The sequence below is a fragment of the Neovison vison genome, chromosome 10 (genome assembly GCF_020171115.1).
Source record: "Neovison vison isolate M4711 chromosome 10, ASM_NN_V1, whole genome shotgun sequence".
NCBI classification, from domain to species: domain Eukaryota; kingdom Metazoa; phylum Chordata; class Mammalia; order Carnivora; family Mustelidae; genus Neogale; species Neogale vison.
This window is the reverse complement of record NC_058100.1, coordinates 51,017,501-51,043,995: the sequence shown is the minus strand read 5'-3', so window position 1 is coordinate 51,043,995 and position 26,495 is coordinate 51,017,501. Positions and strand designations below refer to the sequence as shown.

Genomic DNA, 26,495 nt, shown 5'->3' with positions numbered 1-26,495 from the left:
AAATAAATAAAATCTTTAAAAATAAAAAAAACAGATGTGTATCAGGATCGCAAAACTTCTTAAAGCTGATATTCCATTTTGGCTCCTCAAGAGGGATGTACAGAAGCAAACAAGACAAAACACAACAAAAAACCCTGCTGTATCATCTGATACATGTCAGAACAGCAATTATCAAAAAGACAAAAAATAGCAAGTGTTGATGAGTCTGGAGGAAAAAAGAGAACCCTCGTGCACTGTGGGTGGAAATGTTAATTGGTGCGGCCACTATGAAAAGCAGTATGGCGGTTCCTGAAAAAATAAAAAAATTAGAAAAATCTCATATGATCTAGAACTCCCACTTCTGTGTGTATATCTAAAGGAAAGGAAATCAGAATCCTGAAGAGCTATCTGTACTCCCGTGTTCACTGCACCACTATTCACAAGAGCCAAGGTATGGACATGTCCACTGACAAAGTAATGGTGAAAGAAAATGTCACACACACACACACACACACACACACACACACACACACCCTACACTGGAATATTACTCAGTTGTGAGAAAGAAGGAAATCCTAACATTTGTGACAACCCGCATAGATCCTGAGGGCATTATGCTAAGTGAAGTAAGTTAGAGAAAGTTAAATGTGGATGATATCACTTATATGCAGACTCTAAAAATGTTAAACTCACAGAAATAGAGTAGAATGGTGGTTGGTAGTAGCTGGGGGGGTGGGGAAAATGGGGAGCTCTGGGTCAAAGGGTACCACTTTCGGTCATAAGATAAAGAAGTTCTGGGGATATATGGTACAGAATGGTGACTATAGTTAACAATGCTGTATTATATACTTGACAGTTGCTAAGGGAGTACATCTTAAGGGCTCTCACCACATATACAAAAAACAGTAATTATGTGAGGTCACAGACAGACGTGTTAACTGACCTTATTGTCTTAACCACTTTCCAATATACATGTGTACCAAATCATCAGGTTGTAAGCCTTCAATTTATACAATGCTACAAGTCAACTACACATAAATAATGCCAAGAAAAAACGTGACCAAAAGAAAAAACCTGCTGTAATTTCTAAGACTTTGGATGACTTAACTCAGACATTTTTAACGTAGGGAAGTATGAAAGGCCCACACATTTTTATACACACAAAGGAGAATTTGGGAGGCCAGCTCACAGAGAGGCACAAAATAGTCATAGGTTTTTGGCACATTCGTACCCCTTTCTTTCAGTTAGCTTTCTGAGATGTTGCTTGGACTCAAAGGCCTAAGTTTGGTAAAATCTCAGAGTTCAAAGATTTTCAAGTAATAATGTAAGACCTGGACGTGGTTCAAGGTTCATTTTACTTTGGGTCACATCTGAAGCAGCACGTTTAGTTCAAAGAGGCCTTGCAGCCAATCAAGGAGTAATTATGGCTCCACGGCCTTTCACACCTCCGCCACGGCAGTTTCCAGAAACAACCTCGATCACCATCTGGGACATCTGTTCCCTATGGAATGAGCCACATCCCCCACTCTAAGGTGGGTTTTGGGTCTTGAAATCTGCCCTGGACTAGGACTTCGGCTCTCCCCTTACCTTGGGGACAAGCTAGAGGTTATTCACTTGTTTTCTCAGGACGCCCTCTGGGTAGCTCTGACCTTGGCTGACCAAATCTACTCTAATCATCCCTCTCTTACCTCCTCCCTTTTCTACCCCATCCAGTTGGCCATCTAACTTCTTCTTCCACTTCCGATCAACTTCTCCTCTCTCCACAACCTGTGTGGAGTTAAATCAAGCCCCCTTCTCCCCCAAGCCCAACTTTCTGCAAAGAGTGACATTTACACATTTACCACATCTTTTCACAGTTGACTTTTTTCTTCTGGAAGATTCTGATGAGCACAAAAGAGTAACTTTTGTGGAGTACCTCGAAGCATAGGGATGCTGTTACAAGGTGACGGAGGTGGTGGGGGGCTGGGCAGGACGAGGAGGGAGGGTACTGATAGTATTCGTTCCTTAAAAGGTAACAGTGCAAACGGGAAAAGAGATCCCAATGGAAAATTATCTGGGGGTTTGGTATGTTTTATTTGTGTGTATCTGTTTTCGTGCCTCATAGGATGCTGCTCCTATTCCGGGGAGATGGGAGAGATAACTGAATGGGGATGGCAGATATATCTGAAGCAAAGAGAACAGGAACATGGACCACAGCTCAGAGCAGGGGAAGAAGAAACTGGAGCTCAGGGTTCCACGAGAAACAAAGAGGGCAGGAATAAGGGTCAGCGTTGGGGGCCAGGGAGAGAGCGGCAATCAAGGGAAGGGAGGTGAGAGCAGACACTGCCTCCTGAGGGACCTGTAGTCTTTAACCCACTTGCTAAAAAAGAAAAAAAAAAGAAAGAAAAAAAACAAGTCATGTCTGAAGATCCCTTTGCAATTAGGCTGACTGAAATGAAACACGCTGGTTTCTATCAGAGCCGATGAAAAGCTCAAGAGAAGAAGCAACTCATCCCAGAGCTTTCAGAGTCCTGAAGTGACTCTCTTTACCTGGGCCATGTCCCACACCTACGTATGGCCAAGCGCCGTCACCAGAGAACAGAACCCGGGGCATTTTATCCCTTACAGACCCTATCTTGCAAAAGTCTTTACTTGTACAATACCATGTTGCAGAGGCAGAGGGAGAAGCAAACAGTCTTTGCTTCAGAACCTATAAACCTTGCCTTGCTTGAACCACTTACGGGGGCCTCTACTGTACATAACCCCCCCCCCAGCACTCCCGCTCCCTCACTGAGAAACGTGCAGACGAGACGTGCTCTAATAAAGACCACATTTCATCATCCCCTGAATGTACCCAGAATGTGCCCACATCACCACCTCCACTGACACCTCCCCCAGTCCACACCACCATCCCCTCCTGCCTGACCCCGCCTCTAACCATCACCTGCTTCCTCTCTTGCCCTGTACAGAGGCCAGATTAAGCCTTTAGATTAAACCCAAAATCGGACTCTATCACTCCCTAACTCCCTCAATCACAGAGTGAGGTGATCAGCCATCACGCTCCTGGCAAGAAGACCTCACTCAGGCTTTTCCCTGGAACCCTCCCCCAGGCTCCCTCGAAGGGATTTGGCCCTACTGTTCCTCTGCCTCAACCACTTTGTTCCTGGGTGTTCTTGTGGCTTTTGCTCCCTTACTGCAGGTCTCTGCTCAAAAGGTCAACGACTCAGACAAACCTTCTCTGACCTATGCATTTAAAATAGCCATCCGTCACTCTCTGTCCCTTTATTTTTTCATTGCACGTATCCCCATCTGACTGGGTGTTATCTGTCTCTCTGCTTAGTGTCTGTGTCACTCCCTAAGATGGGAGCCAAATGAGGGTGGTTACTGGCTCACGACATGTTATATCCCCTAGGAAAAGCCAGTTTATAGCAATGGATCAATAAATATCTCTGAAATGAGTAACTGATTTTCAGAGTTCCATCGGAGTTAAAAGCATATTGTTTTTCATTTCAACACTTGGGAATTGAGCAATCACATTAGGGGAAACAGCCAAAGAACAAAGGAGGAAAGCCATGGTCAAAACTCAAGGTCCAGGGGCGTCCGGTGGCTCAGTTGTTGGGTGACTGCCTTTGGCTCGGGTCATGATCCCAGGGCCCTGGGATTGAGCCCTGCATCGGGCTCCCTGTTCGGTGGGAAGCCTGCTTCTCCCTCCGCCTGCCACTCCCCCTTCCTGTGTTCCCTCTCTTGCTGTGTCTGTCTGTCCAACAAATAAATAAAATCTTTAAAAAAAAAAAAAAACTCAAGGTGTAAACACTTTTTTTAAAAAAGATTTATTTATTTATTTAAGAGAGAGCACAAGTGAGGGCAGGGGCAGGGGCAGGGGGAGAGGGAGAAGCAGACTCCCCACTAAGCAGGGAGCCCTGACACAGGGCTCATCCCTGGGATCATGACCTGAGCTGAAGGCAGATGCTTAACTGATGGAGCCACCCAGGTGCCCCAAGGTCTAAACACATTTAAATTAAAAAAAAAAAAAATCTTGAGTAAGAGAAGGCAACCAGATGTAAAGCAGTCACGAAAAATGCCAAAATGCTGATGCAACATTTAACGTAAAATACTATTTCACATATCATTGGATGATATCTTCTTTGGTCAAGGATCAAAGTCAACAGTGTCATTTATACAGTGAAGCATGGGTACATGTAGCGAGAAGGGGATTTAAACGCAATTCAGCTTGTTGTGCATGTGGTTTCCAAAATGGAAATGAAACTTAATCCAAAGAGAGATCTGTACCAGTATGGCCCTGTCTCACAATTTGAAAACTTCATCAGTTTCATAGATTGCTATTACAGTGCTCTGGTTTTTCCATTTGCCCTTACTCTTCTGACTTGCAGTCTTAATAGCCATGCACACAGCTTTTGAACTATGTTTTAAATGAAAATGTAAGTATCGGGGCGCCTGGGTGGCTCAATGGGTTAAAGCCTCTGCCTTTGGCTCAGGTCATGATCTCAGGGTCCTGGGATCGAGCCCCGCTTCGGGCTCTCTGCTCAGCGGGGAGCCTGCTTCCCTTCCTCTCTCTCTGCCTGCCTCTCTGCCTGCTTGTGATCTCTGTCAAATAAATAAATAAAATCTTAAAAAAAAAAAAAAAGGAAAGAAAATGTAAATATCATTTACATAATAATGTAAGCATGGACTATTATTTCTAAGGAAGTGAACTGCGTACATCGCGTCCCACACAGCCTCCCTCTCCACCCATTCCTTTCCCCAGCAATGGCCTTTCTAGCTAAGAAACTTTATGCCACCTTTTAAACACCATGAAAGACCATTTTTTACATGTACTGTTAATTATGTTAGTGGAATATTATTTATGTATATATTTAATATTATGGCCATGAGACTTTTATCTCTTTATTTTTTTTAAGATTTTTAAAATTTATTTGTCAGAGAGAGAGCACAAGCAGGGGGAGCAGCAGGCCGAGGGAGAAGCAGGCTCCCGGCTGAGCAGGGCACCTGGTACAGGACTCGATTCCAAGACTCTGGGATCATGACCCGAGCCCAAAGCAGTTGCTTAACCAACTAAGCCCAGGAGTCCCGAGACTTTTATCTCTTTGTTTTCCTTTAGAATTTGGCTTTGGTGAGTTTTGACTCTCTCTTACCCTTTTAAAATCCAGCAGAAGCAACAGAGTCCTATGTAAGTTAATAAACAAAACCATCCTCTGAAAGTGACCAGCTTACAGTAGTCTTTGCCCAAGTCAGCAACCTGGGAAATTAAATGTTCTGTTTGCCTAAATTTTATTTCAGACTATCTTCTATCAAATATTTCATTATTCCTTTCAAATAACAGAACCCATGGATGTCACCCACTACTTCCAGCAACGCCTGAAAACGGAAAGTCAGCAGCATGAATGTCACACTGACTAGCAGCTCCACAATATCAACACAAGCCAGCATCTCTGGATGAAAGATCAAGAGAAAACCAGCCCGCAGGATGAAGCAGGACAGTACCCCACACTTCCACCTTCTCACCTTCTAGCTCACAGGAAGGCCTTGAAGCTACAGAAGATAATCATGTTTCTAATTTTTCAGAAGGAAAAAAAAAAAAGATATCACAAGGTAATCAACACCTTGGCCAACTTGGGACCATAAAGCTGGTAGCTGTGAACACTACCAGCCCCACTGTTTTTCTTTAAAAAAAAAAAAAAAAGCATTAAAAAAATATCATGTATAATCTTTTCAATGACCCCACGGCTTAAGAGAAACCAAGAGCACAGAGTTGCGTGACCATAGTCTGGGGAGCTGGTAGTGTAGAACCTTTGAGCATTAGCTCAGCACGCCTACAGGATCACCTAAGTTCAACACACTGGCTCCCAAGACGGAGAAAGAAGCTCACAGGTCACCTTGTAGCCATTACTCCGCAGCAGAATCCAAACGCACCCGAGGTCCCCTGCCGCTAAGTCAGCAGCCCCTCTCAGCACCGGGCTTTACTCATCTGCAGCCCCTTGTTTTGTTTCTTTGTTTTAATGAAGCCTTATGCAGTGTGACGCCCACTACGCTCTCTGGGAGAAGCTGTGACTGTGAAGAATTACAGTAGAAAACCGGATAGGAACTGAGAACGCGCATTGGGTCAGGATGGCTCCACTTCAAGCTGGTCATCGGTCAACCCTCACCTCATCCTGCTCATTTCTCTTCTGTTTTTAAAACTAGCAGTCTGTCTGTCTGTCTATCTATCTCTCTTTCACCTATCTATCTATTTATCTATCAGAAAGTGAAAGAGAAACTACCATCAGGGAAGAGGGGCAGAGGGAGTGGGGTGGGGGTGGGGGACTTTTTTTTTTTTTTTAAGATTTTATTTATTTATTTGACAGACAGAGATCACAAGTAGGCAGAGAGGCAGGCTGGTGGGGGTGGGGGAAGCAGGCTCCCCGATGAGCAGAGAGCCCGATGTGGGGCTCGATCCTAGGACCCTGGGACCATGAGCTGAGTCGAAGGCAGAGGCTTAATCCACTGAGCCACCCAGGCGCCCGGAAAGAGAGAATCTTAAGCAGACTCCGTGCTGAGTGTGGAGCCTGATGCAGGGCTCGACCTCACAACCCTAAGATCATGACCTGAGCAGAAGTTAAGAGTCACGTGTTGAACTGACTGAGCCACCCAGACACCCCTCATTTCTTCTCTTTACACTTTGAAAGGAAGTGTAAGACAACTGATAGGTTCTCATTGTGACCTACCAGATAAGGTATTATGAGGATTGAATAAATTATAAATAACAAAATACTTGATACAATGCCTACACATAAAAAATATTCAATAAATATATAAACTTCTTTAAGAAAGTTTTCTAGATTACTTCCTTCCATAAACAGCACATTCATCTTTATAAAAGTAAGGTTCATCATAGTGTGTTTTGAAAAAATAAAACAAACAACAAAAAAAATAAAACCAACCCATTTACTTAAATGTTTTTAAAAACTTCCTTTAGTGGGGCACCTTGTGGCTCAGTTGGTCAGGTGTCTGCCTTCTGCTCAGGTCACGGTCTTGGGGTCCTGGGATCCAGCCCCTCTTTGGGACTCCCTGCTCAGCAGGGCATCTGCTTCTCCCTCCCTCTCCCCCTGGTTGTGTTCTCTCAAAAAAACAAAAACAAAAAAAAAAAAAACTTCCTTTAGAAAGAGATGAGGAATATTTGGAAACTATAACGGAAGCACAAAGGCTCACTGGTAATCAGCCCCACCCAGAGATAACCATTATTCACCTTTCCTGGCAAACTGAGAGGCTTTCTTTACAGTCCATGCACATATATATTGAATATATATTGCCATTTGATAGATATTCAATGAGTTTCATACCCAGCTCTTTCCATTTAACATCAGAGTACTTAATACAATGAACACATAAAAATGCCCCAACAAGGAAATGAAGCATTTACTATAGTAAACTCTCTTATCTTTATGTCCCCCAAATCCAGAGTTTGGGATTAATTATTTGACACAATTAGGTTTTTACCGGGTTCACTGCCTCTCAAATAGAGGTGTCCTTGACCCTCCTTGGGTTCCGATGTAGGCTCTCCAGACTCTAGTCTACAGACGCAAGCTCAGGAACAGGATACAACATGAGGGGTATCTTCCCACCAGTGTTCAATGGTTGTTCGCCAATGAGATCAAAACGAAATTCAGTGTGAAATAAGGTTCACAACATCTGTGTGCCTTCATCAGAGGCCTGCAGTGCACTGTCATGGGATGATTCTCAGGGTCAAGTCCATACCGAGAGCTGTGGGCCAGAGGGCTGCCGCTGGCACACACGGAGCAGGCCAGGGTGGAAAGGCCGCCCATCCAACAGGGCTCAATAAGTCGGTGCTTGATGAATGAGAAAGGACAAGGTAGGTGATGCCAGGCTTTGTTCTTCCATTAGACTGCAAGTCCCTAGAACAGAGAAACTATATCTTGCATGTTTTTAAAAAAATCCCTTACTATGCCCAACAGAGTGCCTTCCCTGCTTCCTCTTTCAAAGCACACATTGGTTCACTGAAGTTCTAAAGTCAGACGTAGCTGAGTTCCTGACCAGACTCTAAGTTAACATACAACCTGTGTACACTTGGGCAAGTTATGTAACTTCTCATGGTCTCCACTCCCTCACCTACCACTGGGCGTGACAGCACCCCTCCCCCCATCACTGTTATTGTTATTAAAATCCATCTATCAATACCAGCCGACTTACATGCTGAGCACTCGGTTATGTTAGGCAAGAATGGTGTGTGATTACGTTGTAAGTGTTATCTTCAAGGAATTCACCGTCAATGTACATAAAAGACTGATGATTTACTGAACAATGGCTAGATTTTTCTCTAAGAAGGAAACGTCTTTATTTTCCCATAACATTTTCCTCTTCTCTCTACCCCCTAAAGCAGCCTGTATTTATTTTTTCCGTTGTCCACAGTATTTGGGGACCTTTTGGGCCAATAGACACTCAACGTAGCACTTTCATTACACGTTTTCAAGTCCAATCTCTGTTTGTTGCTGAATTACTGCCTGTGCATAAATGGCGTCTTTTCTAAAATAGGATAAAGACTTTGTGGGCAAGTCACCTAATTCTGTTTCTGTCATATCTACCACCCGCCAGCTCGCAGGTCCTGTTCATAAACATGGATTCAGCTGGAACCATCTAACTCTGTGACTGGCCAGTCAATGACTGCTGACTGACAATTACTGCTTCAGGAGATCCTAAGAAGTTGAAGCCACTTCCCTCACTATTTGGATCGCTGTTATCAGAAACACAATTAAACTGTGACACCAGTTTATGATCACAAACTACTCACCCAGAAATATTTAACAGCTGAACTCTTGGGAACAATGGGTGGGTGAGTGAATGGTAGACCTCACCTTGCTCGGCCCCAGGGGAATGGACATGCCATTGTTACCTCCCATTGTGTCCTAATTCTCCCCTCTAAAGATTGCCAAAGACCAGGGGCTTATCAGCAGCGACAAGTTCGTGCAGCTCCTAAGTGAGTAACTACTGACCAGGTTTTTGTCTTATTTCACCCCACATGAAGAATTTACTTGTGACGTATGATGCACACAGAATCTATTTGAAGACACCACTGGTGTGCACTAATAATGAACAGAGTCGTGTTCTGATTCCCACATGGGACAAACACCACACCATCAAATTCTGTCTCAGACGGTTTGGTGGTGTTTTAATGGGAATACAGTCTTCACACGTAGACGAGGCTATATTCTGGGATCAGTGTTTTGGGGACTATGATTCTTAAAACTGAAGTGAGGCTAACCACTTCAAGAGCTTAAGGAATCAGCATCAAATCTTCTAGACTATATATCTGTCCAGTGTTGTCTAAATTCTCAGCCCACTGTCTGATCTCTGACATAATTTTGATTCCTGTACTGCCTGCAGGAGCTTTTCAGTATTTGGGGGAAAAATTACAGTGTAAAATTTCCAAATATTTAAGACACTTGTTCTGATGTGGAATTCTCTAGTTATTTCCCCACTGGATTGGTAAAGCTTCCCAGTCTCCCTTTGACATATCTGACTCGCAATGCATCCCTGAACCTTTTCAGTCTCTCAGCCTCTCACTCCTGCTCTACCTCTGTTCTTTGGTCTGCTACTTGTCTTTTAAGATTCAGCTAAGGGTGGGGCGCCTGGGTGGCTCAGTGGTTCAATCCTCTGCTTTCGGCTCAGGTCATGATCTCAGGGTCCTGGGATCGAGCCCCACATCGGGCTCTCTGCTCAGCGGGGAACCTGTTTCCTCCTCTCTCTCTGCCTGCCTCTCTGCCTACTTGTGATCTCTGCCTGTCAAATAAATAAATAAAATATTTAAAAAAAAAAAAAAAAGATTCAGCTAAGGGGTGCCTGGGTGGCTCAGTTGGCGAAGCATCTACCTTCGGATCAGGTCATGATTCCAGGGCCCTGCGATTGAGCCCCGAGTTGGGCTCCCTGCTCAGCAGAGAGCCTGCTTCTCCCTCTCTGCCTGCTGCTCCCCCTGCTTGTGCTCTCCCTCTCTGTCAAATAAATAAATGAAATCTTAAAAAAAGAAAACCAAAACACTCAGCCGAAATCTTAATCATCCTCTTTAAGAGTCTTCCTCTACGCCTGGGATAGGAGACCCTTCTGCATGATCGTCATCAGATACAAACATTCTCTTGAGATGTCCATCTGTGACATCATGATCCATTCCTAAAAAGCAGGGACCAGGCTTCCTTCATCTGTACAGTCTCAGTACCTAGCCCAGTGCCTACGCCACATGAGGTGGTCGATATGTGCTTAGTGGACAGAAGGACCTGCTGGCCAGCAAGCGCCATTGGTCCGAGTCCATCTGTTCACCTGGGCAAACAGGTCTATTCGTCGAATCCCTGTGGCCCCGGGGCCATTTCCAGGGAGAGAACTTTCTCCTACGGGATCGACTGCACATTGCCCTGAAAGCACCACTGCCTGGCTTCGGAAAACAGAAACACAAAATTTTATTTATCAAAATAAACTGTTGTATCAAATGACAGATGTAGACCATCAAAGATTTAAGAAATTAAGAATCACCTGAGACTTCACAAGAGATTTGCCGTGGTTAATGTTTTGGTGAACAGCCTTTCCAAACATCTTTTTAAATACACAACGTTTTACATATATTTAAGATTTTTTTTTATTATTTATTTATCGGGGGCGGGGAGAGAGCGAGCACAGGCAGACAGAATGACAGGCAGAGGCAGAGGAAGAAGCAGGCTCCCCGCCGAGCAAGGAGACCTTGCTCGATGTGGGACTCGATCCCAGGACGCTGGGATCATGACCTGAGCTGAAGTCAGCTGCTTAACCAACTGAGCCACATATATTTTAAACAAATGAAGTTTATGAACAAGATATGCTGTGTAAAACCCTTTACTATTTTCATTTATTAACACATCATATGCTTTTTTTGAATCTCAGTAAATATAGAGTAGGGTGGTTCAGTTGGTTAATCATCTGATTCTTCATCTCAGCTCAGGTCTTGATCTCAGGATCGTGAGTTCAAGTCCCATGTCGGGCTCCACACCCAGTGGACAGAACAGAGTGCTGTTCTTAAAAACAAACACACACTATGCTGAGTGCTGTTAAGTGTGTAAACCTGGCGAATCACAGACCTGTACCCCTGGGGCTAATAATCCATTATATGTTAATTTAAAAATACAATTAAAAACAAACAAATAAAGAGTACCTTAATCTTTAATGGCTATATCTGATGTATGTTTCACCAGTGAGAAAGACCCTGGAGTGTACAGGTTTGCAGGCTCGTCCAACTATCTCCTTATGATAAATTCCTAGAAGTGGGATGGCTAGGGTGAAGGGCAGCTCATTCACATTCTATCTGTATATGTATCTATAACTATTTGGTGCCCCCGCCAGATTCGCAGTTATAGCGTGAGATAGATGCCCACCCTTGCTAATTTGAATGGTGAAAAAGGTTTTGTTCTTTCTTTGGTGTCATTAATTTGATTGCTAGAAAGCTGTTATCTTTCTGCCATGTTTATTTTCCTTTTGTATTTTTTCTTTTCAATTGCCTGGTAACAAACCCTGTCTACTTTTCAGTTGGAGCATTAGTTCTTTCCTTACAGGTTTAAGAATCTTTTTACAATAGTCTTACTAACCTTATCTATGTTAGAAATATTATTCTCACTCTGTTTGACATTTGTCTTTTAACGTAGTTAATGGCAGTTTTTGGTCATGCAGAGAATTTTACATGGTAAAATTTATCAACTTTTCTTCATGGCATTGGATTTTGCAGCATTGTAGAAACCCTAAGATTATAAAAACACTCACCCATATAATTTTTCACCCACATTTTTTTTCACCCATATTTTTTTATAGTACTTTAATGGTTCCATATTCCATCTTGATTCATCTGGAAAACTCTAATATGGAGTGAGGAGTTAAGGAATTCAGATTTTAATGGTAGACTTACAAAGTTTTTTTTTTTAAAAAAGATTTTATTTATTTACTGGAGAGAGAGAGAATGAGCGAGACAGCATGAGAGGGGAGAGGGTCAGAGGGAGAAGCAGACTCCCTGTTGAGCTGAGAGCCTGACGCGGGACTTGATCCAGTGACTTCAGGATCGTGATCTGAGCTGAAGTCAGTCACTTATCCAAATGAGCCACTCAGGCACCCTAGACTTATAAAGTATTTTTTTTTTAAGATTTTATTTATTTATTTGACAGAGATTACAAGTAGGCAGAAAGGCAGGCAGAGAGGAGGAAACAGGCTCCCCACTGAGCAGAGAGCCCGATGTGGGGCTCGATCCCAGGACCCTGAGATCATGACCTGAGCCGAAGGCAGGGGCTTTAACCCACTGAGCCACCCAGGTGCCCCGACTTATAAAGTATTTTTAAAGAATAAAACATGAATTGAAATAGTCTCAGATTTGTACATCTTTTTAGTTCAGTTAGTTATGGAAATATTTATTCAATTACAATCACTAAAGGCATCATCTGCGTCTGTTGTCTCCCGGCCTCTCCACAGTGCTCCACCAAGAAATGTCCTTCTTTCTATAAATACCCTCACTGTGCGTGATAAACCCAGGAGTGGGAAAATGCTACTGTAGACACACACACGTACACACACATGCAGAGATTTATGTGTGATAAATGAAAATGTATCTGTTAACTTCTAGGATGGAACTATTTCTTTAAACCACACTTGCAGGAATGAGGCATAACATCACACTCACCACTCAAGTCAGATACTTAAGGCTTCTGATTATTTTTTGATTTTTGAAGATTTTATTTGACAGAGAGAGAGAGAGAGCACACACAAGCAGGGGGAGCAGTAGGTAGAGGGAGAGGGAGAAGCAGGCTCTCTGCTGAGCAGGGAGCCTGACGTGGGACTCAATCCCAGGTCCCTGTGTTCATGACCTGAGCCAAAGACAGACACTTAAGTGACTGAGCCACCGAGACGTGCCTTAAGTCTTCTGATTTAAGACACCCACATGGTCACACACACTCATATCTTATACAGAACAGAAGCTGTCAAAACAGAAAAAAGGGGGCGCCTGGGTGGCTCAGTGGGTTAAAGCCTCTGCCTTCGGCTCAGGTCATGATCCCAGGGTCCTGGGATCAAGCCACACATCAGGCTCTCTGCTCAGCAGGGAGCCTGCTTCCCACCCCCCACCGCCTGCCTCTCTGCCTACTTGTGATCTCTCTCTCTCTCTCTCTCTGTCAAATAAATAAATAAATAAATAAAATCTTAAAAAGAAAAAACAAAAAAAATTATAGGAACGCAATATATTTTAAATTATAGGAATTTAAATTACAGGAACACAAATATTTTAAAATACAAAATAAAGAGATAAGTATCATGTGGATAACTGACATATTTTTCAGGCTTGGAGAATTACACAACTGGAATAGACATGTTGCTTCTCCAACCCCCCGGCATAATCAAGGGAAACTAAGGCTGCTAATTCAAGGCAAGTAAATACCAGTTCTCCCCATATTAGACAGATGGGGAAACCAAGGCAAAGAGAGAAATTCGCCAAGGTACACGTTGGTGAGTAGCAATTCGAAACCAATTTGCCAACTCTCAGGCCTGTGCATTCACCATGACCGTGAATTTCAGGTTTCCTGAAAACAGCTTTACATATAACAATAGAGCCTTCAGATATCCTCAGTTAAAAGCTGGAGCTGAGCTCAAGCAGCTGGTTCGCGATTACTTCTCCAAGACTCCTGAGTGGAGGCTGGTTTAAATTTAATAGCAAAGACAGGTATATTCTTCCCGAGAGGGGGAGCTCCCGTGGTTGAAGTCGCAACCTCAGTTCCAGACAGTGTCCTGCTTGTTCAGGTAAGTAAAGTGGCGTGGCTCTCGGCTTCATTTTCCTGAAATGGGGATAACGGGGGCGCCTGGGTGGCTCAGTGGGTTAAAGCCTCTGTCTTCGGCTCAGGTCATGATCCCAGGGTCATGGGATGGAGCCCCGCATCAGGTTTTCTGCTCAGCAGGGAGCCTGCTTCCTCCTCTCTCTCTGCCTGCCTCTCTGCCTGCTTGTGATCTCTGTCAAATAAATAAATAAAATCTTAAAAAAAAAATGGGGATAACAAACTGTAGAATAGGAGTCTAAGTTGTTTTTATATCGTAAAATTCAGGGGCAAAAGAAACAATCACATTTCCGGCTCTGAGCGCAAAAGGGAGGTGCTGAGCTGCTCTCTGCAGGGGAGGGCCAGGTCCAAAATGCGGGCTAAGTGTCTGACAGGTGCAGCCAGGTGAGCGCTGCTGGCGGGGGGGGGGGGGGGGGGGGGGGGGGGACACCCAGGTAGGTGACCAGACAGGTGCTTACGGCAAAACCCATCCTTTCTGCCACATCAACCAGGATTCCAGGAAGCAGCCATTGTTTTTGAATTTCTGAATTCTGCGAAGTCACTCAGGAGAAAATAACTCAGAGGAGAAATGCTGTGGGTAACGAAACCCTCCCACCTTCTCTCGTGTTGCTGAGTCACTTTTTGAGAACGTCCCGCAACAGAGAACAAGCCTGTAGCTCCAGTCCTCTGGGCCTTTCACTGGATGGTACCAGAGAGGTCTCCACTGCCTTCTCCGGGGCCAAGTTCTTTCTTATTTTCTGACTGCAAAAGGGCTCCAGGCAGCTATGGACAAGACCAGGCCCCTGGAGGAGCAAGAGAGCAACCGGAAGAAACCCTCTAGACATAAAACCGGAGGGACACCACCAAGGGCCCTGCCCGGATGTCCTTGCCAACAGTGTCTGTGAACTCAGAGGTTCCCTCATCCTGCAGTCAGGCTGCCTTGAACCCATCAGTGACAAATAGTCCCACTTTTCCACTCATCTCTCCATATAACATTCAACAATGGCAAGGGAAGGAAAAACAGTACTTGGAATTTTTTTTTTTTTTTTAAGATTTATTTATTTATTTGAGAGCAAGAGGGAGAGAGAGAATCTCCAGCAGACTCCCCACTGAGCAGAGTCTGATGCAGGGCTCGATCTCATGACCCTGAGATCATGAGCTGAGCTGAAATCAAGAGTCAGATGCTTTAACCAGCTGGGCCACCCAGGTGCCCAGAATTTTCTTTTTCCTTAAATATGGAAAGTATTATGCTCAGCAAAGTAAGTCAATCAGAAAAAGACAATGATATGATTTCACTCATGTGGAATTTAAGAACAAAGACAGAGGAGCATAGGAGAAGGGAGGGAAAAGAAAAAAGAAAATCAGAGAGGGAGACAAACCATCAGATACTCTTAACTACAGGCAACAAACTGAGGGCCGCTGGTGGGCTGAGGGCCGCTGGTGGGGGGGGGCGGGTAACTGGGTGATGGGCCTCGGGGAGGACAAGTGATGTGATGAGCACTGGGTGTTACATACACCTGCTAAATCACTGAACACTACCTCTGAAGCTAATAATACACTGTATGTTAACTAACTGAATTTACATTTTTAAAAAAGTATAGGATTTTCTTGACTTTCTGTTAATGGGAAACTCTTCCAAAGAGAAATTCAGACTGACTCTACCATCACGGCTACTCTAGCATGGTATATTTTGAGATGAGTGAGGGGCAAGAGTGAAGAGGTGGGCAAACCTACTCACACCCTTCCTTACTGCTTGGGGGCTAGTTATGCACAGGCTGCGTTGTCAGTGCTCTCCACTGTTAATTCATCTGATCTTCCACAGGACTCCGAAGGCTGGATTCCGTCACTATCTCTGTATCATACATGAAAACGCCCGGGCACTGATGAAGTGGGGAAGCTGGAAGACCCCCCCCAACTAGAGAGCGAACTCACAATCACAGTTGTGTGCTCACGATACGGACCCGTCTCCTGCCAAAGCAACAGGCAGCTATCGGAGTGGCCCAGGAGCCCTGTGGGCCCCTTCCCTGAGCCAGGCACTGGGCTAAGAACGTTTACCCTGGAAGAGTATGATGTAACGCCCTGGCCAAGGTGGGCTGACGTCTGTAATTGCACGAGCTCCATGTGCACTTCAAGCCACTAAGAGCTTTGTGAGGCTCAGCTCAAGACACGGGGGAATCCATGGTGCCTGGGTGGCTCAGTGGGTTAAGCCTCTGCCTTCAGCTCAGGTCACGATATCAGGGTCCTGGGATTGAGCCCCGCATCAGGCTTTCTGCTCAGCGCTCTCTGCTGCCTCTCTGCCTACTTGTGATCTCTCTCTCTCTCCGTCAAATAAATAAAATCTTAAAAAAAAAAAAAAAAAAAAAAGACACTGTGGAATCTTCAAAGACTAAACCCAGGGCCGGGTTCCTCACTTTTCTTGACTTAATTTTTTTCCCCCCCGCTTTCACGACCATGACCTGGCTCTATCACAAATCCATCAAACAGTTCTGCCCCTAAGGTTCTTTACCAACTCAATGAAAGCAACAACAACAACCAAACAAAAGGTGGGTGAGCAGTGAGAGAGAAAGATTTCCTCTCTGATCCTTGGAAAATAACAATTTCAGAAGTCAACACAAGCTTCCCTGGGCCAGCAGAAGAAGTTACATGAGGGGCAGCTGAAGACTGCCACTGATGAGAGCCGAGATGAGCATGTGACCCTGTGCTCTTCCTCTTCTGCTAAGCTGCTCCCCGTCTCTGCCTTTCCCATGGTCCTGTGGACCCCAACACCCCACGCCCCCACCTGTCTCAGCCTAACTAACTCCTTTTCTCTTGAATTCCAAGTAAGTAAACTCCAAAGCTGAAACTGGGAAGAAAAGGGAGCCCCAAACACCCAACACTTCCTTTCAGGAACTTAAACCAGCACCATCCAGTAGAAAAATAATGCGAGTTCCGGATGTACTTTCAATATTTCTAGGAGCCACATTCAATGAGCAAAAAGAAACTGATGAAATTAATTTGAACAATGTATTTTACTTAACCCAATACGTCCAAAATATTATTCACTTCGATAGGTAATTAATTAAAAAAATCATTAATGAGCCATTTTATACTCTCTTTTATACAAAGTCCTTAAAGTCCTGTGTGTATTTCATGCCCATAGCATATCTCAATAAGAACAGGCATATTTCACATGCTTCATATCAGAGGTGGCCAGAGGCTACTGGCCTGGATGGCACAGAGGTAACATTATCCTGCTACTGTCTCACAAACACAAACACAGATTAATTTTAATTAACCTTCACTTCACGCAATCAGAAATTACTGCAGAAAGAAACAGGGAATTATTACTTCGCCTTCCAACTGCTTTGACTTTCTGAATGAATGTGATCCATTCTCTTACATAATCTTCCCATAACCTGCGAAGTTGGTCCCTACAATACTTGAGATGGGTAACAGATTGGATAACACCATCTCTCTCTCACACTCAGACACATACACACACACACACACACACACACACAGAGTCCTGGTATATGCTCCCAATTTACACAGCTAAGCATCAGAATTGCACTGAAGCTACACAGTAATACAGAACCCAGCAGAGACAAAGTAGCCAAAATCTTGCTTTACTGCTTGCCTTTTATATTTGGTCTTACACTGCTATTTCAGAAGAATTTACTGTAATCATCTAAGCACCTCCACTTAAGGGAACATTTATAAACCTCAAACTCTCTTGGCCCTTCAGCCAAACTCGGCCACCTAGTCACACAGGGAAGCCGGCCCACCAGGGCCTACCCCGATCCCCAAACAATCTCTCTGTCTCCAGCTCCCACAGTTCTGGGAACCCTGGTTTTTCTCAAGACCTACAGTCCCTGCCTTCAGGAGCCTAACTGGCTCATAAGAGAGATGTCACATATACACAAATAATGAGATGAGACGTATCAAGAAATAAACCAAATACCTAAGTATGTAAAGAGGTATCCTGGGATGGCAGGAAAACGATACTTTCTGAAGGTATGAGAAAAGCTTCATGCAAGTTTGGGTGAAGTTGGGAAGAACAGCAGGATTTAAAAAGACGAAGGCAGGAGAAAGGGCCCATGCCCAGCTGAGATCATGGCATACCAGAAGGCCTGGGAGACAGGTGTGTCTGAGGTCACATTCAGCTGTCCAGTCTGGCTGAGGAACAGGGAACATGAAGGACAGAGCGTGAAACAAGGCTGCCAAGGTGGCTAATCCTTAGTGAACATCCCTTGCAAGGCATGTTCACTAAGGATTTAGGATTTTACTGGCTAAGAACCAGGTGCCACAGAAAGTTCTGGAGCAGGAGAATGAACACGGGCAGAAGAGCACTTAGAAAAACCTGACAGACTCCAACAATGGCGCAAAAAATTGAGAATTAAAAATGAACGACAGTGAAAATCCCAGAAGAAAACAAACAACCAAGGGGGCTCATGGTGCTCAGTTTGAAGATACCGCGCTATTCCAGGTGACGGGCTGTAGCAACGGCAAGAGAAGAGCTTCTGGGGAGAGCGGCAAGAGTCACTGAAGCCGGAAAAGGCAAATTAAAGCCTACATTCCTGGAAGAATGGTGGTGACCTTCAGGAAAACAGTAAAGTCAATATAAGTAAAGAGCTTTCTCCTCTTGGGGTGCGCGGCAGGAGAGATAATGAACTCAGGTTTGAGGTGTTAATTTCACCAGTAAGACTTAAACCTGTTCCGTGCACCTACTTTAATAGTCTAAGAGAATGGCTGTTAAAAGAATCCAGTAAGCACTTGGATTCCCTTTAGAACTTGCTTAACTAGTTGATGATAACTTGACCCTGTTGGTCACCCCTCTGTGGCAAGCTGGTTTTGGCAATCTGCTCAGCTGTCCTCCGACTGACCTCGGCACATTGGCCCTGACATCTGGGAAGGAAAATTCCAATCTGGAGATGAGGCTTTCTGGTCTGGATTGTACTTCTCAACAGGCCACATGGATGTGAGGCACAACCTTAGATCTGAAACTTCTTATGCTTCAGTATTTAAAGGGAAGGAAAGTCTATAGGTAAACATCAGTGATAAAGTTCCTTGTTAGTGACCTCCTGAATTCTATGAAATCTAAGAGTCAAGATGCTCTTTGGTCAGTTCATCCTCTTTGGTGGAATAGTCTAGACATACTCTGTAACACACATTTGGAGTGGTCAGTCTTCTAGGTAACCAAAACATCACAGAGACCAAACTGCTTCATAAAAATGGAAATTACCATTTGTAAAAACACACTGTTTATCAACGCTCCTCAGCATGTCCTTAGAAGCTATGAAATTAAATTCACACCTTTAGGAAAAGGATCGAATGTGTGTGTGTACACACACTCAGAGACACATACTTCAGAGCCATCTCCAAATATGCCATCCTTCACAGACTTTGTCAACTCTTCAAGAACAAGCAGTAATAACATTTTTAAAACATTTAAAAAACGGCTTCTAAAAAGTGAAATGAGGCAACTTTATTCAGCAAAAAAACAGAGCAGTGATTCAAAAAGCAGACTCTAACTGTCCAGGTTGGAATATAATCCAGTCATGGGGTTCTCACTGCCTCAGTGGCTGAGGTAACTAGTACCCAAAGATGGCCACCAACAATTCCTTAGACTCAACAGATGGAGACCTCTAGATCTCCTGACTCTGGGATGGGCTTGAAACTTGCTTTAGTCAACAGAATGGTGCAAAAGTGACATTCTTGGACTTACAAGTCTAGGTATTCATCGGCCTGACCGCTTCCACTTCCTCTACCAGCCACCTCATGCAAAGTTTAACTTTCTAGCTGGAGAGACTTGAAGCCATCTTAGTTAGGTGAACCTCACTGAGCGCCCAGCTAAGTGCTGCCACCTGATTGAGCCGAGGCAAAACCAGCAGAGGAAGCCAGGCACCCACAGAATTGTGATAAATAATAAACCGGTGCTTGTTTCAAGCTACTAAGTGTGGAGTTCTTTGTCATGAGGTAACATGTTACAAAACAATGGGTGACAAAGATATCAAGTGAGTTAAAGTGAGCCAGATCTGCTAGTCACCTGGGACCATCTGTGATCATACTAGGATTCTGTATACTTGCTCTGCTTGCAAATTAAAATTTAAGTGGAGAAACACAGACAGGACCTTATCGGGTCATATACATACTCTAGCATTTAGTAACACTAGGATAAAGGCGCTGATGTTCAGTCTGCCCTCTGACAATTTTAACCCCAGAGCCCTGTGGGACTGTCAAAACCATCTCCCTTGCCCAGTTCAAGAAGCTCCCTCCCTCCTTGTTCTGCGGTCTCTAACACCATGCCACAAACCCCCCCATGTTTATGTCAGAAAGAATAACAAGATGATGCATGCTGAAGTGAACAAAACGTCCGTGTAAGTACTGGGAGGCTGAAAAAATGCTCAGACTGCATGAACTGAACGGAGCCACATGGACAGCCATGACTGGGGAAGGCTGGGGGCGCAGTGAATTGTCAGCCCCGGTTCTCGACCCTTCCCCGCATCCACACCCTCGTCACAAATGCATCGAGTTCAGATGGGTTTCTCTGCGTCTTGTCTTTGCGCGCATTTGTGTGACTTGAGTTGACCAGTAAAATGTGGGTGCACGTGACACTGGGCCAGCTGTAAGCCCAAGGTTAAGAGGCATCTTGTGTACTGCTTGCACTTTCACCCTTCTGCAAAAGAAGAGCATGCCCCCCTCCCCTCCCGCAGCTCACTGGTCCCAGGAGGAAGACGAGAGAGACATGGAGCAGAGCCACTAGAGCTGACTCACCAACTCGTGATCAAGAAAGACAGGCTCATTGTTGAACGCCGCTGAGATCTTAAGGTTGTCTGATACCCAGTGATAGGAGACTAATGGAAAAGTCCTTTATTAGACGCCAACATTTGCCAAATACACATCGTACTTTAGAATAACAGAAAGTCTCCTCGCCTATTAAAGCTGAAACCGACGACCAACTGGACGGTTAGGTGGTCTCAGCGCGAGGCAGAATATAAGGGCAATATACTGACTATCACTGGTGTTTGCTCTTACAGTCTATCTTTCTAAAGACTGTAAAATGGTATTCAAAATTCTCTATAATTTAACCCTTAGTTTTCTAGCCAATTCTCTCCCACTTAAATTTTATATTCCAGGGGCGCCTGGGTGGCTCAGTGGGTTAAAGCCTCTGCCTTCGGCTCAGGTCATGATCCCAGGGTCCTGGGTTCGAGCCCCGCATCGGGGTCTCTGCTCAGCGGGGAGCCTGCTTCCTCCTCTCTCTCTCTCTGCCTGCCTCTCTGCCTGCTTGTGATCTCTGTCTGTCAAATTAAAAAAAAAAAATTTTATATTCCATTCCAACTGGATTATTTATAATTCTCAAGTAAGTCTCACATCACCTCTAGCCTTTCTTCACCCAGTTCCTTCCTGCACCCTTCATCTAACAAGTTTAGATTCTTCTAGTCCTTTAAGGCCAGGTTTAGAGGTCACCTCTAGAAATCTACTCTGATCCCGTCTTTTAAGGCAATCTCTCCATCCCCTTGACTCTTACCATGATGTATGTCTTTTCCTCTCCTGGTACATGGCTTATTTTGCCTCATAACATTTCCTCATCCTCTTAGGAAGTCCTAGAAAGGGAGGTTTACGTATCATTTACTTCTGCACCCCCCCCATGGCATTTAGCAAAAGGTCTCGGCCTATCCTATACAGGCCAGTCAATACTCTTTTGCACTGAAGAATGAGTGACCGATGGGAGGCAGCAGGGTGCCGGGCATCAACACTGAGAAAAGCAACATGGACCCTGGAGTCAGAGCGACCTGAGTCTGTGGCTTCGTAGCTGGGCAATTTGGGACCAGTTAGTCTCTCTGTGCTTCAGCTTCCAAATATGTAAAACTGGGATGACACATCTTTCACAGGATTGTTGTGAAAAATCCACCATGAAAATGAGTGTATAGATGCTTCGGCATGTTCGACATATGGTGGCAGCTCCATTAATGGTAGCTCTTGTTACAAAAATGATAATGACACAGAATATCACGTAGAAGCTAATTCGAACGAATGCTTGATACTAGATTATGTTCTCTTAATAGATAAGTATTTGAGAGACGGAATGATGCTCGTCCAATTAACTGTTTTCCCAGGAACTGGTCTCGGTGATCTGAGTCAAGTTTTAGTTAAATGCTCCCACGCTACTCTTCCCCACTGTTCTGAATTTTCTAGGCAGTCGCCACCAGAAGCAAATTTGTTCCAGGCAACACATACATTTCCTTGAAACGACACAACACAAAGTCCTCCTCCCATATACACTAGCCTACTTTTAGCAGAGCAGCTGCCTTCCCACGGTACCCAGTTCTTCACCGGGGACCGGCACAACCATCAGGAGGGACCAAAATGCCGTAGAGTGACTTGCCAGTGGCTGAACACAGGAGTACCGTGCATGGGTCCAGTCGTGGGTTATGTCAAAGTAACTCAGCCAAACTCCTGTGTCTGCCTTCCTAACTGGAATTTTGTGCTAACCCACAGCCATGTGGCTCCAGAGCAATTGCGGATCTTCTAAGGAACAAACTCATCGCCAGGCACGCTGAGAAGCCTGAAAGTGGCCAGGCCTTTGATGTTCAGGAGTGAACGGGGCTTGGTGTGCTCTTCAGGGCGGGCTCAGCAGTTCCTCCACCGAGGGGACCATTGTTATCTCAACCCACTGACTGTGGCCTCAGGGAAGACAGACTCGGTGTCACCAGGTTTCCTGAAGAAATTTGGGGGTTTTACGTGAAGCATCCTGAGTTTTATACGCTGCCTTGCTTTTTATTTTGTAATTCTTTGGGAGCCAAAGAAAATATATTTGCAACCCAGATGTGGCCATGGGTTGGCAGGTTGTGACCTTTGCACGACATATTCTAACTTGATCTTAGCCAAAAGGCCGAGAAGCGATGCACGAGATATTCTAGTCACTTTGATTCATCACAGAACAGTTAAAAGACAATTCTTAAATTCATTGTATTTGTATTTTTTAATCTGAAAAAAATGCACATGAAAAGTCCCATAAAAGGTAACTAGGAGCCCTAAGAAACACCTCACTCTCTCGTTTACAAATCCTCACTCACTGCACTTTTGGACGACTGTGTTTTCGGTCGTACAGCGCTCCTCTACCAGGACCCCCTGTTGCTGCTGTCCTATGTACCCATCCAGTTACTTAAAGCTTGACTTCAGTGTTAGTTTCCGTATAAAACCTCCATAACGCTCCTCAGAATCCTCTATGTATCAATGACTACAGAAACTGCCCCACGTAAAAGATCTGCCCTGATTTCTAGCCACATCTCATCAGCCCTTTACCAGCACCACCCCCCACCCCCAAACACTACAAGTATTCACTCTGGCTCTGGAAAAAGTGAAGGCCAGGGTCAGCAGGTCAAGGGTCAAGTTCAACGGCACTCACCGCCAAACACATCTCCGTTCTGGTAGTTCTTCCCTTTCTGGGCTTCCTCTTCATTTTGAACAGTGGCAACATGCTTGGCAGAGGCACAGCCCATAGTCTCATTCGGTCAGCTTCAGCCGGGCTGAACTGCAAATCATCTCTACAGACACGGGGACATTTTTTTCCTTTAAACACAAAGAAAATCCACCTTCCTGCTGAGTCGGTCAGGATGTGCGCACCTGCAAGAGCAGAAAGCTGGATCAGAATGAGGGTAGCAAAAGTCCGTGTCTCAGTGTCCCCCGCTGTGTGATCGGCAATGCACAAGGAGTCCTGCCTGACCCCGGCGCATGGGGAGGGGGTAACTGGTGCTGAGGAGGAAAGGCAACATGGCCCCCTTTCGTCTGAAAGTCACTCAGAAAGCAAGACCAGAAGGCATGGCCCCTGCATAACACATGGCTGAACTCCTTGAGGAGATAACAAAAATATATGTATTTGTTTATTGAAATAAATATTGGGGCATTACTCCTTATTACACATAAAGTGCATGTATGTTTGCTAATGTTCTGGAATCTTAAAAACCTTCAGAGTAAGGAAAAGTACATTCATGAGTTCCACCCAGCTCAGGAAACTGGTGGGAAAAATTCTCCACCTTCCCCCTCCTTCCTTGCAAGCCGGCTCTTTCCAGATCCTCAATTTTTTTCCAGGACAAAGCAGCCTTCCTCCACGGGCTGAAATATGGGCTAATTTATATGTTTCTAGTGGGTTCTGGAAGGAACTCCGTATTTTATTTTACCTGAGGTGACAGTGTTTTGGAAGATGAAGGAAGGCGATGGAGGCAAGGATTCAAACTTGCTTTTGTCCATTCTCCGAGTAGCTGGCTGAATGCTTTAAGGATTGAGAAGATGTGGGAAGATCGAAAAAGAAAAGGCAATTGCCCACCTCTTACTGGAGGCTCGGTCCCTCTACTGGGCCACTAACAAAGACTGAAAGAATTTATGGATAAATCACCAAGGAGGTAGTCTTCTAGTTTATGTAAGTAGATATACTTTCCCCACTCCACCCAAGGTCACTGCTCAGATTCGCAGGGTTTGCTCTGTATTATTTTATTCTTTCATTCTTTTCCAGCCATTCCAATCTTGTAGACAACTTAGGCCAGTCGCACAGACGTCTGCTTGAATATCCACCCATTCCTTCACCTCCATCCTTCCCACTGTAGCTTGGGTCCCCACCACTTTACACCTAAGCAGAGCGAAAGAAGCATCAGGCCACGCACCCGACATGGATGGGCGCCTGCGTCCCCTACAGACCTCTCCCCTTTATGAACAACTGATGGTTTGCTCAGCCTCAGGAACAGGGCTCTAGAAACTGAAACGCAGCTGCAGGCCTCCTGCCTAGGGCACCGGTATCCTAGGGCACCAATGGACAGAGAAATCTAATCACTTAAGCCATAAAATCTCAGCTAAGGGAATTTTTCAAATTCATCGGATACTGAAAGGTAATTCCAAGTCAATCTCAAAAACAAACTTAGATACAAAGGTAATGATCTTCAATGAAGCCAAGCAAACGCAAATTGCCGTATGGACTCTGTGGGTATAACACTAGTCCTGTCTTTCTGTAGTTTTTCATACTATCTTCTAGCATTGGTTCATGACTGGAAGGATAGGATTAGGGTTGGTTGATCAAGTTTTACAAAAAAGGAAGATTTTTTTTTTTTATTCCCCAGACAGTTGATGTTTATAGTTTTTCAACGCAATTGGGTAACCTCTTATTAACACATTTTCATATTTGTTAAGCTAGCTGGAGTGCGCGCGCACACACACACACACACACACACACACCCCACATTTAGCAGTAATGTCTTTAAAGCTAGAGTATTTTGATCTGATGGTCTATTCATACCAGTCTGTACAGCTCAGGGGCCCGATGGGGGCAATGTGCATGCGGGAGACATTTTTTAAAAATCTACACAATGTTGTGAAGGAGAGCCATGATAGAGGTTTCACAGGAATATGGCAATGAAGAATTAAAAAAAAAAAAAGAGAGAGAGAGAGAGAGAGAAGAAATTATGACTGGGCAAAGACAGGAGCTAAAAGAGGAAGTAGTATTTTGTAGAGACTTAGCAGTCCAGTAAGGCTCAAAGGGCAGTAGCATCATCTAGACCTATAGAAGTGCCTAAGTGAAGACACTAGAATGTGGAAGGGTGGGCGTGGGAGTGTGCGCCCCCGAGTCCAGACTCACCCTTGCTGGGTGGGAAGAGGTAGGAGTGGGTCAGGGAAGGGGGTGGCTTCCTGCCTGCGTGGCTGATGCTTTGTGAAGGGCCTTATCCAACTTCAAGATAAGAACGTCTCTCCGGTGCGAAGCTGGGCACACTTGGAGAGATATTAAACTAGCAGTGCAGAAATCCATTCGTCGACCTATCACAGATTTTGAACAAACATCACTGACATATGAGACAAGAAGAATGAGAGAGGGAATTCCGTTCCGAAGGCTGAAGAAGGGGGAAATTCCTCTCCCACCAAGAAGCTGCTGGGGCTTGTGGCCGCGGCCACCGTGCTCCCCAAGCCAGCACTTTCTCGGGGGCTGACCTCCCTCGGTCTTCCTCCAGCATCACCACCTAAGGGAACAGGTGTGTAGGTCCAGCACAAGTTCCTCAGTTTCCAAAAAGGACTGTGGGCAAACAAGCTCACGAGTCCACAGGAGAACAAGCTGAAGAGAGGAGGGAAACCTTCCCGTTGCCACCTCTTCAAAACAAAGTAAGAACAGGAAGGAGAATGGGAGACCCTAACAGAGTCCCTGAAGGACAGGGGTGACCCAAGGGGACCTGACAACTGTCCTCTCTGGGCGTCCCCCTCGCTTTCCTTGTCCTCATTCCAAATTTCTGTTTACCACCTCATAGGCTACCCAAGAAGTTCATGTAAGGATCTAAGATGTGAATTATCCTTTGCTACCCCCTGAAAAGCATTATGTGGGGTTTCTTCTGTGTTTTAAGAGTTGTGTTTGTATCAAAAAGTCTTACTTGAATTTAAAAAGGTGAAATCACACGAGAATCAGACTGCAGCAGGCTAACTAACATAAAACGTGTAAGAATACCTTTTGGAAGGACTTCCCTGCTATTCAGGCATGGAGGTGAGGGGCATGTTAATAAGCAGATTAGACATGATTTACATCCATTCAAGTGATGACTCAGGAAGCTTCCATTTAATTATATTTTTTAAAAGGCACGCATGGTCAGTATGAGTTCTCTCTGAATCCTAACTAGGTCGCAATTCTGTTTTCGAAACACACACCCTCTGTATTTTACAGCAGTAATTTAATGAGTGGTGTTTTCAAGCTTTACGTCATCAGAAATATATTTTAAT

The 26,495-nt window shown here is 44.7% G+C and overlaps 1 protein-coding gene across 1 annotated transcript in view; it reads right to left on the bottom strand.

Annotated features, from left to right (window-relative positions):
• C10H1orf21 (chromosome 10 C1orf21 homolog) overlaps positions 1–26,495 on the bottom strand; it is a 224,695-nt gene that overhangs the window by 121,843 nt on the left and 76,357 nt on the right. Inside the window, exon 2 of the mRNA XM_044267282.1 lies at positions 23,158–23,375. Coding sequence (XP_044123217.1) covers positions 23,158–23,251 — 94 coding nt within the window. The 5' untranslated portion in view covers positions 23,252–23,375. The remainder of the gene's footprint in view (positions 1–23,157; positions 23,376–26,495) is intronic.